Here is a 15,133-nt window from a genome sequence, read left to right as displayed (position 1 = left end):
AGTAAAATATCTGCATAGAATCTCTTCAAAGACACAGACAGGATATTTCAACATCTCTGTTTTAGGTCTTTGAAATATGGAAATAAAGTAAAAAACACATTTGTTAAAAAATTGTGCATCTATTTGGGATCAAAATTTGTTTTTTTTTCTCTCCTGATACCTTCTCTGAATTTCATCCTTCCCTCAGGTCCTCCGTCATCCGTTACTCTCGGCCCGCCTCCAGCTGTGCCGCCCCTCCCTCTACCTCCCGGTCTGGTGGGAGACAGGAAAACACGACCGCGACCTCCTCATTGGGGCAGCACGCCACGGCTTGAGTCGGACCGACTTCTACATCCTCAACGACCCCCAGCTGTCCTTTGTGGAGGCTCAGAGGAACTACGTCAGGGTGCAGCCCCCTCATGTTCATCCTCAGAGTCATCACCACCCTCACCATCCCGGCTTGGCGGCTCATCCTGGCATCACATCCTCATCTTCCTCCTCGTCGCATCCGCAGCTGCCTCATCCTCACTGCTGCCTGTACGACTCGGGGCTGGGTCACCACTCCCCTCAGCCTCCCGAGTATCCCCACCAGTCCTCTCAACACCACCATCATCACCACCAGCATCACACTGTGCCTCCATCGGCTCCTTCTCCTTCCTCCTCCTCCTCCTCTTCCTCTCACCCTCACCTCCACCCCCCACCACTGGATGCCCACGATTCGGCCTCACCGAGCCTGGGAATAGTGCCTGGGTCACGGGGAGATTTCCTGGACTGTCCTCCTTTGGATGAAACCCTGGAGCTGAGTTCCCTGCAGCATGACGCCATGTCTGCAGAGGCTTTACACGGAGGGAAGGCATCGAAAGACGCCCTCAATGGTTTCCCCTTCAACTCGGCTGCAGGAGGTCAAAGCATGCTCAACTCGTATGGTGTCGGAGGAACGGACCTGGATTCAAAACTAAGGAGTGACGTGCTTGTTGGTGAGCAGGGCTCGTCAGAGGAGACTGGGCTGATGGCGCCATCAGTGGAGCTGGACCAGTTACAGGTATGCATCATGCTTTACATTTACAATGACCTGATAACTGATGTATTTGTGACTGCACAGTGCCTGTTTTTGTCAAATTGCTATTTTTCTTTTGCTAAAAGCACCAAATTCTCAAATTTGAGAAGCTGGATCCATCATTTTCTTTTTTTTTTCTTTTTTAAGGTAGTTTTGACATTTCACCTAAACAGGATCAACGATCAAAATTGTTGTCAGTTTAATTTTCTGACAGGTGACAGATTGTTTAGACACAATTTCAAACAGTTCACTGTTTTTTATTCTTTCCATATATTTTTTTTTTCATCACATCCATCCACATGTTTGTGTGCATGATCATCTTTCATTCATCCATCACCTCCATCCCTGCAGGCTCCCTGGGACGGTACAGACCACTCCAGTCCTGCTCACCACATGTTCAATGAATCTGATCCAATCCTGGGTCCCTCCACTCTGGAGACTGGCTTTCTGGAGGAGGAGGATGAGGAGGCACAAGGGGGAGACAGAGGAGGGGAGGAAGGCGGAACTCTGGAGGAGTGCTTGGGCCTCCCACCCTCATCCTCTCCCTCCCACCCCTCTGCAGGAGATTCTGTGGAGCCGCTGTCCTCGAGTTACATGCTCTTTAAGGTTGGTTTGTAGCTTCCTGTGCCTTCAGGGAGACATTAGCAGCTTACAGACGAAATGATAATGATTTCAAAAGCATTTAAAAAATTGCCTGTATAATCACAACCCTAAGGTAATGCTAATCTGAAAGCATTAGTATAGTAATAGTATAGTTTTCAGTGGGGCAGGCCATAGACAAACATGCTAAAAGGACTATGAAATTGAGTAGAGGTTTCCTCCGCTGTTCTTTCAGCTCTTACTGACTTTATCCAGAGTATTATTACTCATAGAGAAGTATTAAAACATTTGAATTTGACGTAAATTGAAATTTTGAGAACTGCTGTTCTCTTATGGCTGTCAGAATTATTATACAACAGGGACTGCAAAGCAATTACACTGGTGTTTACTGCAGAGAGTCATGTTCCTCTGGTTTACGTTAGACATATGTCTTCATGTTCTTATTTCCTTTGTTTTTAGTCACAATTTACTTGAAATTTGAATTATTGAAATGATTATATCACCATAATGTGATTGCACTGAAAATCACTTTACAGTGATAATGAATTATTGCTCAGCTCTGTGACGAGTGCACATCTCAGGCTTGTGTAAATCAGATTTTGACACTGTTGTTTTAAACATCCAGGACATTGGCGTGAGCGAGGAGCCCAGTGCGGATCAGACGGACCTGTCAGCGAGCCCCCCTCCGCCCTACGTCCCCCCTCCTCCCCTCTCTCTGTCTGACATCACTGCCCATGAGCCGCAGGATAGGCTGGGCCACTCTGATGTCACTGAGAGCCTGAGCAATCCTGTGGACGAGGCAGAGGACCGGGAAGGAGGTGCCGGGTTTGAGTTTGATGACAAAGAGGAAGAAGATGCGGAAGACTTGTCGGGGGAGGCCATGGAGCAGAACGTGGAAAAACAAGCAGATCAAAGTCTGGAAAGAGAGCCAGGTGATGCAGAGCAAGGGGTGTGTGTGTGTGTGTGTGTGTGTGGGGGGGGGTTATCACATGAATCCCTGAGTCCTGTGAAATTAAATTCTTGGTTTTATATTATTGTCTCTGTTGTATATCTTATGTTTCTAGTATTTGCTCACACTCTTTGTTCTTCTTCATTTAACTAATATTACAAAGCTCTATTTCACACCTCAATGTTTCCCTCTCACAGGCACAGGCCAAAATTTGGGAGTCTTGAATCCATGCATGGACCAGATCGATGGGTTAGAGCCAGAGTCGGGTCTGGAGGAACGGGACAAGAGGATGGAGGTCTCAAACCAACTGTCTCAAGACCTTCAGGCGAGCTTTGAGCAAGCAGAACAAAGGGACTTATCCCAAGGTGTGCATCCTTATCTTGGAAAGCTCGAGCAGTGTCCTGAGTCCATTGAGGAACCTGGGGAGGAGGTGGATGGGTTGATTCTGTATCAGACAGTTGAGGAAGAGACAGCTGAAAACTCTATGGAGTCTGGAAACCTGATGGGGAACACATCTGGAGAGTTTCTGCAAGCGAGAGAAATTGCGGAAAATTCCAGAGAGGAGGGTTCGATGGAGCGTACAGATCTTTCTGATCAGGTGGATGAGATCTCAGAAGGGCAGGTGGATCATGTTTCTCTGATGGATGTTCCACTAGTTCAACCCTGTTGTGAAACGGCAGAAAAGGCGGTGAAACAGCTCGACACCAAAGCCAGCGAGATAGAGCTGGACAGCATTTACTCAGAGTGTGTACAACCCTCCTGCCCCTCCACTTCCCTCTCATCCCTTACGGTAGCATCAAAGCCTGATGAGGCCGCCGTAAAGAGCGGCGGAGGAGCTGGAGTCAAACCTGAAGTCTCCACGGATCAGGAAAACTATGACAGGACAGTCGAAGACTGTAAGAGCAGAGCCCTGACTCTCTCCCTTGATCAGGAGGGCAAAGACAATCTGCTTGAACGAAATGAAATCAAAGTTGCCCCCGCTCTACCTGCAAACAGCACCGACACAAAACCACTGGATCTTAAATCTTCTCTTTTACCGAACAGTGTTGGTGAGAAGAAAGCAGCTCAGTTGGAGCTACCGGTCAAGGTAGAGGAGACAAAATCAGAGATTGTCGAGGAAGCGCTACCCGTCTACCCTGACAGCTCTGAGGTCAAACCTTCGAAGTTTCTTGCTTATGCCGTTAAGTCAGAAGACCTGGTGACCAAAGCTGAGCAGTTAGACTATCCTGTGAAACAAGAAGCACTGGAGGCCAAACCTGAAGACCTAAGCCTGTCCATGAAGCCTGAGAGCTTCGACAGTAAACCCGAAGTTCTCCAGTTTGCATCCTTCTCAGACGGCACTGAAATCAAACCTGAAGCCAAACCAGTAGCTCTCAGCTTTGCTTGCTATCCAGATGGAGCCAAGCTTAAGAGTGAGACAAAGCCGGAAGGTTTAAGGTTAACAGCTTTTCCTGATGCGTCCGCGATCAAGCCTGAAGCCAAGCCAGAGGACCTGGAGTTTACAACCTACCCAGACAGCTCTGAGATCAAACCTGAGGCCAAGCCAGAGGGCCTCGAGTTTACAGCTTTACCCGAGATCAAAGCTGAGGCGAAGCAGGAGCTGTTGGAGGCCGACAGCACAGTCCTGACCCCAAAGCTGGAGCAGGCGGACGGGCTGGTGGATGCCTCAGAGAGCCTGGTGGTGGTGAAAGGCCAAGTGAAGGAGGAGAGACCAAGTACACCAGGTAAGACTCAGACCCGGTCATTTCAGTTCAGAATGGGTTTCAAATCACAGCAGCATAGTGCTGACGCCTTCTGGGACTGTAAGCATGTATTCATGTTAGAAATAAGGCAGATTGCTGATCTCAGACCTGTGGTCCTCTTCATAGTGCCTGTGGTGGAAGGTTATGCGGGCAGCCCCAGGTTTGCTACTCCTATTTCCATGGGTGAGATTCCCGACAGTCTCCACGACACCAGGGAGCCGACCATCGCTCAGCTCTTACAGGAGAAAGCACTTTACTCGTTTTCTGAGTGGCCAAAGGTACTGGTTCGTCTTTCATGCCTAAAATACCTGCTGAGGTCTTTGTAGAGCTCGTTTTGCATGACGTCCATTGCAGAGCTGCAGATGTTTGGTACTTCTTCTCATTGAATCAGACTCATTCACCCATTCACGTTATCTTCTTCGTGTCATTGGCTCGGTTCTTTGCTGTTGAATTGCCCCCCTGTAGGACCGGGTGATCATCAACCGTCTGGACAGCATCTGCCACGCCATCCTGAAAGGGAAGTGGCCTTGGCCAAGCGAGCAGCACGACTCGCCCGGCTCCCTGACCGCCAACTCCTGCCTGGCCAACAGCTTAGCCCAGCATCACCACCACCGAGCGGGATTCCTCCCCACCACAGCCCCGAGCTCCGTCCCAGGCCAGGCCAGAGTCCAGCAGGCAAACCCTGGACTGGGGTTCCCCATCCCCCCACCTCTAACAAGACTACCTAAGGTGAGAACGTACCTGTGTTGTTGTTATTGTGCATATCAGTGTATCTGTCATCTGTCTACATTTATCTCCACTGTCTCATGCCATGGTTCATGAAAGTGGTGTCCAGTTTAAACTGCTAATAACGCTGGTGGTGCAGGTACTTGCAGATTTAGGCTCGCTGATATCTGATAGACTGACAAGGACTCAGCAGAGTGTCTCCTCACTTTGACTTGTCCCCTTGTGTGCACTCACAGAGTATTATCATTTTTTCAGTGAGGGTTGAAGTAGGTTTTACATTACAACAAATGTACATATAATAGAAATATAAATGTAAATATAATTTTTTTCCCACATGTAAATCAGGTCCTTCATGTAGCACTGGGCACCTCTAGTTCACATCATTGCTTTGTTGCTTTTTTGTAAAGTTTCCTGTCTCTGTAATGTGTACTGTTGATATTATACATGTTGATATCAGACTTGGGGCCTGTAGTCATACTGTTAAAGATTTCTTCGATTAGTACATATTAAGAAATATCTATTTATCCATTTTATGGAGAGAAATTTACAGAACAGTGCAGAAAACTGCATTTGTTCTCATACAGCCAGTTTGTAGTCTGGCTAATTATCGGTTCAGTCATCATTTCAAAAACGTTACACACCGTAAATCAGCTGTTGATACTCTCACACTCTCACAGGGAAACAAAGCTTTCTGTAACTCATCAGGTGCCTGAAGCAGCTTCCAAAGGAGACGCATCAAATCCGCGACACGATAAACCCGTTTTTAAAATATGTGTTGAGGTGTTGGGTTCACAGTTTTACCCAGGTCTGGTTGACAGCCGCTCACTGTGTTGTGTCTCAGTCCATATGTATGTTTAACAAATCCATCATCTCTCTCCCATTCTTGTCTACCCCTCACCCACCTTGTCCACCCTGACAGTACATGCCGCGGGGCGGCGCATGCGGGCGCGGAGCTTGGCGCCTCACCTCCTTGCCTCTCTTACAGGAGAGGCTCGTGGCTCCTCCGTTCCTCCCCGAGCTCAAACGAGCAGGAGGTCGGAGGTCATTCGACTATGAAGCCGCTGCCGCTGCAGCCGCTGCCAAGGTTTTAGCTGGGAAATCAGCATCATCATGCCACGCTGCTGCCACCACGAGCTCTGGTGGTGAGAAGGTGCCGGTGGTGGCCCCGCCCTCTCACCGTACAGGAGCCATGTTGATCAATGGTTGGCAAGAAGCAGCCATTGATTTAACCAAGTCATCTGCAGAAATAAGCACCACTAGTGGCATTGGGACGGGTGAGGCTGTGGTTGCACCAGGAATCAGCCACCACGGTGCTGGTCCTGGCAGCAGCCATAAGCTGCCGCCGCCACCCCCCATCACGGCACCCTTACCAGGCCCTGTGGGAATCGACATGGCCGGGATACTGCAGGCCGGGCTCATCCATCCTGTAACAGGGCAAATAGTTAACGGGAGCCTGAGGGGAGATGACTCACTGAGGAGGAGGAGAGGGAGGAGGAGAAACGTGGAAGCTCTGTACTCTGAGTTCACCAAGAGCCGAGGACTGCACCTCCCTGAGACACAGGTGGGTGGAGGGAGGAGGGCCTTTTCAGTGTGAGGGCAGTTACAGATGTTGTATGTGCTTCAGTGTGAAAGAGAGAAACTGCACTCGGGGCATTTTGGGGGAAAAAAGATTGGATTCGAGAGGAAAATCCTTTTTCCCTGCTCAGAATGTCACAGTGTTAAAACACCTGCATCTGTATGTGTGTGTCTGTCTACCTGCAGGGCCGGGCGGAGGTGATCAGCCACTCCTCCGTCTCCTCCTCCACCTCCTCGCCGTCCCCCTCTCCTTCAGAGCGACCCGCGGGTCCTCCCACGCCGTCCTCCTCTTCTACTCCCACCCCCACTCAGACACCTCCTCAGCCAGAGATCGTGGCCATCGACAGAGAGGCAGCCAGCAAAGGCCTGATCGAGTGGCTGAGACAGAATCCGGGCTACAGCATGGATCTGCCCGCATTCGCTCATGTAAGACGTTGTTGCTGCTTGTAGCGGCTACGGGGTCACACATTCATGTTTTAATTCAAAAGACGTGGCCTGTTGACTCTTTCTTTCTTTCTTCTGTCCACCCTCCTCTTCCTCCGCTCCCGCTCTGCAGTCGGGAGCAGGTCTGTTGCATGGTTTCGTGGAGCGCCCCAAGCAGAGGAGGCATCGCTGCAAAGACCCGACTAAGCTGGATATCAACTCTCTGACGGGGGAAGAGAGGGTTCCTGTTGTGCACCGGGGCACCGGACGCAGGGTAGAAAACACACACGCAGCATGTTCACCTCTGTGAATCTGCATTTTCAAAATTAAAGTTCTATATTAATAAAGTTCAGTCACTGGACGAAGTCACATTAGTGACACATTTTCTCTTTGTTGCAGCTTGGTGGCGCTGTGGTAGAAATACAGGCATACAGTCATAAAGTTGATAAGAGGTGGAAGAACGTCCTGAATATTGATGAATATCTTTGTCATTAAATTGTTGTACTGCTTTTCTTACCTGGCAGCTTGGTGGCGCCATGGCTCCAGCCATAAAGGAGCTGTCCAGGTGGCTGGACGCCAACTCAGAGTACTACGTCGCTCCGGACTGGGCTGATGTGGTCAAACACTCTGTGAGTATAAAACTCTTGAACCATGTTAGTCAGCCTCACATGGCGTCGTGTTCCAGGCATGAACGTGCAGGCTTGTGAACACGAAGAGATGATTTTAGTTTCACTTTTTACAAATCATTTCCTTTTTCAAACTGTACTGGTGCTTCTACCTCTCCTCTCCGACTTTCTTCTTCCTCTTATTTTTATATTTTCTTGCATTTTGTGAAAATCATTTTACATAGTTGAATATAATATGTAATGTGTAACTGCTTTAACCTGCAGGGTTTCCTCCCTGAGGGGAAGTTCTCTCGGATCCTGACAGAACCGGTCAACAGAGACCCGGGCTCACGGCGCCGTGGGCGTCGACCTCGCAGTGAGATGCCTAAGCCCCTGCTGTCCGTCTCCGACTCCTCCTCATCTGGCCTCGGCCCTCCCCTCTTCATGAACGGCGGTTTGATCGGCAGCATGGACTCCATGGTGGCCATGCAGAATCTCCGTGGTGGTATTCCTGGAATTCCCATCTCTGGGATCATGGCGGCTGGATTCCCGCACGGTTTCCCTGCAGCTGTCCAGGCGGGAGGAGCCGGGACGTCGGCGGAAGACGCCAAGAACGGGTTGAGTATGTTGCCCATGATGCTGCACGGCATCCCGCACCCCCATGGGGCTGCAATCCCACAACACGCTTTGTTCAGTGTTGGTGCAATGATGGCGCACACGCCACCGCCCCCTCCTCCTCACCCCGCCGCCACCTCCTCCTCCTCGTCCTCTTCTTCTTCTTCGTCTGCTCCGAAGGTCACCACAACAACTGCACCCTCCACGTCTGAGGCTGCCAGCCCCTCGTCCACGACGCCTGCTGAGAGAGAGATCGCTGCCTCTTCAGCCACCGGTGGTGAGAAGGAGAGGAGCCGGGAGGAGAAAGGCGCAGCGGAAGCCAACAAAAGGCCAGGAGGGGTGGAGGCTGCAGCCATCATTACCTCCACCGGCAGGGCCCATCTTGGCTCTGCACATCTTGGAGCCAGCACCGGCAGCCATCTTACCTTCAACCCCTTCCTGATCCCGGGCATGTCCCACGGCCTGCTGTACCCGCACATGTTCTTGCCGCACGGAGGCATCATGGCGCTGCCCGCCATGCCTCCTGGTGCAGTAGACGGTTCCCCGGGAAGCCCAAAGAAGAGGAGGAAGAGAGGGAGGGAGGAAGGGGAGAGAGAGGAGGAGAGGGAGAAGGTGGTAACGGGAGAGTTAGAGGAGAGAGAAAGTACAGTTAAGGCTAGTGTTACCTCCCACCCGGCCTCCTCCTCCTCCGTTCCCTCTACCTCGTCTCCAGACGCAGGGCCACCTCCGACCGAAGAGCCCCAGACTGGGCAGGGAGACGGAGAGGACGGGCCTTCAGAGCCCCAGGAACCAGACTCCCATAACCATCCTGAGGGAGCAGCAACAGAGGAGAGCGAGGAGAGATTGGAGGAGACAGGAGGAGAGGCAGTGGAGGAGGAGAAGCAGGAAACTGAGGAGCAGAGACAGGTGGAAGGAGAGGAAGCATAGAGGAGGAGACAAACTGCAGGGGACAGAGAGACGAACCACTTCCTGCTCTCTCCTCCTGTCTCCTTCGTTGCTCTTTTTCTCGACTGAGCAACAGTGTAAAGTTTGTGCCGTGTCTGTCAGTCAATGTCCATGTAAAGACTTTTATTATGACGATGACTAATAATAACGATGATGATTATATTCAACTCGGTCATGTTTATATACCAGGACCCCACCAACCCTCTCCACTCCCTCCTTGTATACAAAAAACCTAGTGTAAGAAAATGATCTTCTGTGTATTCTTCCCCTTCATTCTGCATCGAGACTGAGTCGGGAGGGACACTTCTCAACAGGAACACACACTCACACACACACACACTCACACACACACACACTCACACACACTCACACACACACACACTCACACACACACACACACACACACACACACACACACACTCACACACACACACACACACACACACTCACACACACTCACACACACACACACACTGCAGGCAAGATGTGCTAACCAAGAAGCAGCTTTGGCAGTAACGCTGACGTGGTTATGAGCTCAAAGTGATGATGCAGATGGTTTTGGATCATGCAGCTTTGGTTTGGTGTGTTTGCCCCGTCACAGGGGCGACTGGAGCGCAGGGGCACAGCCAGGGGTGGTTTTCTAAAGTCGTTCTGAATTTCTCTCCACATTTTGCGAATTCAGAGAAGCTCCGAGCAGAAGAGCGCTCGCGTATCTTTACGTTCAAGGTCGAAAAATGAGCCCGTTCACCTGAGTACTGTCATGTTCCTTTGACTTCTTTTGAGGATCATTTTTGATTATCTCTGTGCAATGTTCAAAAACCTACAGGGTTAGAGAAGCCTGGAAGTGTTAAGACTGTAGAGTCTGAACCAGCATTCCCAGGCATGTGACACTAAAACACCTTTTCCCAGTTGATACTGAGGGAAAACAGGCAAGCTACTCTTCCAAGGAAACAGACGGCAGCCCAACTACGTAGTTTAGCCCTTTGGAAAAAGTACATTTAGATTTAAGACAAATCAGGAAAAAAAAAATGTTTGATAGTTTTTTACCCGTTAAAATCAAGAAAACTGTGACTGTCGCAAACAGTCACAATAAAAGTGATGTTAGGCATGAATGTTGTATCTTAATTTTAAGATATCGTTGTCTGGCACTCCCCCATGTTTTAGATACTGTCATTCATATTTTCGTTTTACTGTTATCGGTGCATCACTATGCCTTTGCTGCTATGACTTCTTTTTAAGAAGAAGTTCAGAGAAAAAAAAAAAGTCCTTTAGTTTTCAGACTAGAAGAATCTGAATTCCAAGAATAGGAACAGTGGAGTTATTCAGAACAAGAGGAACTCCACCTTTTTTATTTGCTTTTGTTGATAAAAGAGATTAACTTCAGTTTCTTTTATTACTTTATAGATCATGCAAAGATTTTTTAAGATTTTTTTTTTCTCAAACACAAAGTCACTTTGAGAGAATGTCCCTTAAGAGTTCGGGTCTAATCAGAAGAACTGAACGACAAGAATTTCAAAGTTAAGAGCTCAGTCAAGCCACCAGGGGGCGGTAGGAGGCAGATTTGATTGTATCCTGTCCCGCAGATGCTGGGTTGGAGGGATGGTAGGAGGGGAAAAAAAAAAAGAGGAGAAGAGATTTTTTTTTAATTTTTAATTTTGCCCTGGGGTTTCTTTAATCAGGTTCCCAAATGACATTAACTCACAGCCAATCAGTTTATCAGTGGCTCATCAGTGGTGAGAAAAGGCTGCTGCAGAACGGTTGCAATCATGACCTGTAGCATCACGTCATTTCTGTTCTGGCCATACCGTACCATACCGGATTCGGCCTTCAGAGAAATATTATCTGTGCGTTGTCGACCATCTGTCCAGGGAAAGGGAATAGTCTGTTCTTTAGGAATGAAGAACAGATGACACAGGAAGAGGAGGGAAACAAAGCGGTGTGAATCACTCGGGCTGAGTGCCTCGTCGTTGCTCTGTCTCGTTTCTTTTCCTCAGATTAGTTTTAATAGCAGTTCATACTAAGAGTTTCTAAATATGTAAATCTATCGCTGTATATTGCTGTTTAATTTTTTTTTTTTTTTTTTTTTTAAGTGCACCATTTATTTCTTTCATCTTTTGTTTGTTTCTCCAGTGGGAAAAAAAAAATACTTGACATATGCGAGGGGATTTTGCATTGAGGTTAGTCCCAGTGTTTCCTGTGTCAGACAGACTGTACTGTACATTAAATGGATGCAAGTCTCCGGTTTTATTCAGTCTTTTCACAACAGGGTCTGTACTTTGGGGGTATATGTCAGATGTTTCTGCTTATAATGTTGGACTTCACTTCTTTTGTTTTCATACATGAAAACATTATTTTTGCACAGTGTCTTTTTGTGAATGTTAACCTGTTTCTGTACTGTCTTTTCTTTCCTTCACATGTGTGAGGGTGTGTGTGACGACGGGAGAGAGAGAGAGAGAGAGAGTGTGTGTGTGTGTGTCTGTGTGCATGCATGCGCACACGTTTTTGTTGTGGAGCTGTGTTTCTGTTTCTGTCTCGTTCTTACAGGTCACATTTCTTGTTGGGAAAAAAAAAAAACATAGTTGTTGCCTTGTCACAAGTTTGTGGCTCCATATAATTTATTATACTTTTCTTTTGCTTTGCCAAACTTTCACCAAATATGACATTCTTTCTCTCTTAGTTTCATTATGTATTATTCAAAGTTAAAAAAAAAAAATGCCTTATTTAGCTAGTATTTTTTGTATAGAAGTTCTGTTACATCTCCATATAGGGACATGTTATCGTGTTTGTGTTCGGTTTGTCCTTTTCTTGTACGCGTACACGGCCTTGGTGATGTGCATTAACTTCAAAAGCCAACAGTAATGCAAAGGTACCACTGTCCAAATCGCTGCGTTAATTCCCAGAAGTCAATCAGTCATCCCTCAAAGCACAAAAGGAGAGTTAACAAAAAGTGACTGTTTTCTTACCAGTGCCTCTAAAATGATTTAACGTGGTTTCTCTTTTTGTGGCTTCACTTGCTCTAAGGAGAGCAGAGGGCGCGAGGCTCCTCCGGCTCTGGACCCAAACACGTCTTTGAGTCCGACCAAAAGCAAACGCACAGATTCAGGCTCATGCAGAATGAAGATGGTTAATGTCTGCAAGTTTCTGAAGGACAAACATACATGTCTCAGATTTCACTGACTGAATCTGTGCGATACCCTGAGATTAAAGCTGCTCCTCAGTTTACCGCAGCAGTTACAGGGAAATCCAGGGGACTGAATCCTGCAGTTGCTTTCAGTTGGACTCAAAGACAAGTTTGGAAAGCTGACGGAGGTTCATGCTCTTCGCCCTAATCAGTGTCATTCTTACCAATGTTCACTCTCTGAAATCTCTGCAGTGGAGGTGAGGAGTAAGCTGTTATGGGATACAGGTTGAGAATCACCGGAATTTCCCTTTAAGGACGGTTCTTTAATCCCATACCATTGTGTTTGGTATTTATCACGTGTTATGTTTCCAAATCGAGCATTTGATTGTTCTTGTGTGTTTGTGGAGATTCCTGAGGGAAAAACAAAAACAAAAGAAGCATCAGTAAATCAGAAGAGGAAGCCAGATGTTATGTACCACAGCTCAATTATCCGAAAAAGAAAAACAAACTTTTAATTCTGCAGCCCACGTTCGCGCATCATTTCCTGTTACTGGTGTGTTCTTGTGTACAAACTTGAAACAAACCCGTAGGTGCGGTATATGACAGCAGCTGGAGGTGGGTGACGGCGATGGCTCTGTACTGTCTGTTCATGTCTCACCATGCCTTCTTTAACAGTGTTCTCTCTTTTCGTTGAAGTCCTTTTGGTTAAATGTTCCTCAGAACGGTCACCTCAGAAATGTTGTTAACGTTTATCTCATCATAAATAACGTATTTATTGTGCAGTTTTTGTCTTTACATCGTTGTGTCATGACTGATTAATGGCTGGTTGTGTTGCTCTTGAACGTCTCCAGAAAGACAAAAGTGTTTTGGTTCACATGGAAGTTAAACTGTCAGCTTTTTTCTTTGTAGCCCTCGTCACCTGCTAATCTGCTTTTTAGACCTGATGACGTGGCCGAGAGGCCGTAGAACATCTCCTCTGCATTCAGCGTACAGCAATTCAGGGAACAGAGCTACAGCGTTTGTGCCATACAATAATAATCAGACTGAAGGGAACTGTTTGGGATCATTAGGCTGAAACAACCTGCGGTGTCCTTTCCCACAGCCCAGGGCGCAGCTAACCGGTTCCCCAAATTAGAAACCGTACATTTCTGCATTTAAGGAGAAGGCGACTGAAAAGGAGCAGACACAGCAGTTAATCTGCTCTGCTTCAGCAGCTGCTCACCTGAACTCAGACCCAGGCGTAGATTTACACACTTACAGCTCCTGCTAATGTTTTTTTGAGGGGAAAACATCTTTCTTTGCTTTTGCTTTCTCAGTATTTTTTTTTTTAAATCACAACATTAGTCACACGGATCCAGTTCCAGAATCAGCTGATTGACCCTGAATCCGATGACCCATTCTGTTATGTTTTTTCCTTTTTGTGAGTTTTAAAAAGTTTTGTCTCTGACATGATAATGGCAGTGAAACGTTGACCACCCTCCCACTGGACCTGGTTCGTTCTGCTGTTTGACTGAGTCTGAGAAACCTGGGTTTGTCTCTGTCACCATGACGACCGGCCTTCATTTATTCAGGGGTCCAACGTTTAAGCTTCCTCATTCTTAAGTGAGACACTGAACCCCTGTCAGCTGATCCGTATCTGACCTTTGACCTCCCCGTAGAAGGGAGCCAGTTTCGCTTTGTGGCAGGATAAATATCATGAAATCAAACAGGAGGAAAGAAAAGCAGGATGCAGCCAGGTTACGTGACATTAACACACACAGCCTCAGAACGCAGACAACCTCCAAACACACTCCAAAGCTCCGGCTCTGAACACACAGTCAAACAGGATTAACAGATGTGACACAAATCTAAATGTGCTTCAAATCTAATGTTCCATAAAAAAAATCTAAATATCAAAACGCATTTTGCCTTTTAAAAGAGAATCATATAAAAATGAGAAAATCCCTGAGTCAGTACACGACTCTCTGTCTGGATTCTTTACAGGCTGGTTTCACAGACACTGAAATATTATCTTGGCATAAGAGGCAGATATATAATAAGAATTACAGCTCCTACGGTCTGTCTCCCTGCTCTGTGCCATAATCTGATATTGGCTGTTTTAAGACTTTGCTGCAGCTTTAGCACTCTTGTAATTCCCGTTTACAGAAAGCTCATAAACATGTTACCTTCTGTTTCTGCAGAATGGCGGCGTGTCGGCGTGCGGAGGAAATAAACTCAATTCATAGACTCATCTCTGAGACATTAAACCAAACTACGTCACAATAATCCCACGTTTTTGAGTTTGCTTCTATCTTACTGTTCCCGTTTTTCAAAACGAGACCAGATCGTGTGTTAGAGAGAAACAGCACAGCCTCGCAACTTCAAAACAAAACCGAGTACAATCAATCACAAAAATCTGCCATAATCGATCAGTCAGCAGTGAACGAAAGTGAAGGCAGCAGGTTTATCAGTGCGGATAAATAAGTTCATCACCTCGTCTGAATTCATGTCTGTGAAACCACCCACATCAGTCTAACTACGACAGGGAGGCTGGATGATATGTGACTGAACCAAGTGTGTTCAAACAAGTGGAGAAAGGACAAAGTGACTGATCCTGACGTCAGAAACCTGCTCATTACTAAGTACGTTTTGTGGTGGGGTTTTTATCTTCCTTTCTTTTGTTTTCTTATTTGTAACTATAGCTCTCTGTATTCCCATGTGGACCAATCTCATGAGTCAAAACATGGTATGTGTGATCTTTTATTGTGCAATAAAAGATGACTTTCAACTTTCTTTGGTCCTCGGTGAGTAATTAAT

At 47.2% G+C, this 15,133-nt stretch overlaps 1 protein-coding gene across 1 annotated transcript in view; it reads left to right on the top strand.

Moving 5' to 3' along the window:
* chd6 (chromodomain helicase DNA binding protein 6) overlaps window positions 1–15,108 on the top strand; it is an 81,074-nt gene extending 65,966 nt beyond the window's left edge. The window contains exons 35-45 of the mRNA XM_041033022.1: window positions 188–1,021; window positions 1,388–1,642; window positions 2,262–2,589; window positions 2,789–4,309; window positions 4,454–4,605; window positions 4,793–5,056; window positions 5,973–6,614; window positions 6,815–7,054; window positions 7,185–7,325; window positions 7,576–7,680; window positions 7,942–15,108. Coding sequence (XP_040888956.1) covers window positions 188–1,021; window positions 1,388–1,642; window positions 2,262–2,589; window positions 2,789–4,309; window positions 4,454–4,605; window positions 4,793–5,056; window positions 5,973–6,614; window positions 6,815–7,054; window positions 7,185–7,325; window positions 7,576–7,680; window positions 7,942–9,198 — 5,739 coding nt within the window. The 3' untranslated portion in view covers window positions 9,199–15,108. The remainder of the gene's footprint in view (window positions 1–187; window positions 1,022–1,387; window positions 1,643–2,261; window positions 2,590–2,788; window positions 4,310–4,453; window positions 4,606–4,792; window positions 5,057–5,972; window positions 6,615–6,814; window positions 7,055–7,184; window positions 7,326–7,575; window positions 7,681–7,941) is intronic.
* Window positions 15,109–15,133: the final 25 nt, after the last annotated feature.

Source organism: Toxotes jaculatrix, chromosome 3, assembly GCF_017976425.1.
Source record: "Toxotes jaculatrix isolate fToxJac2 chromosome 3, fToxJac2.pri, whole genome shotgun sequence".
Classification (NCBI taxonomy): Eukaryota; Metazoa; Chordata; class Actinopteri; family Toxotidae; genus Toxotes; species Toxotes jaculatrix.
The sequence above is the reverse complement of the archived record's forward strand: the minus strand, read 5'-3'. Positions and strand labels throughout refer to the sequence as shown.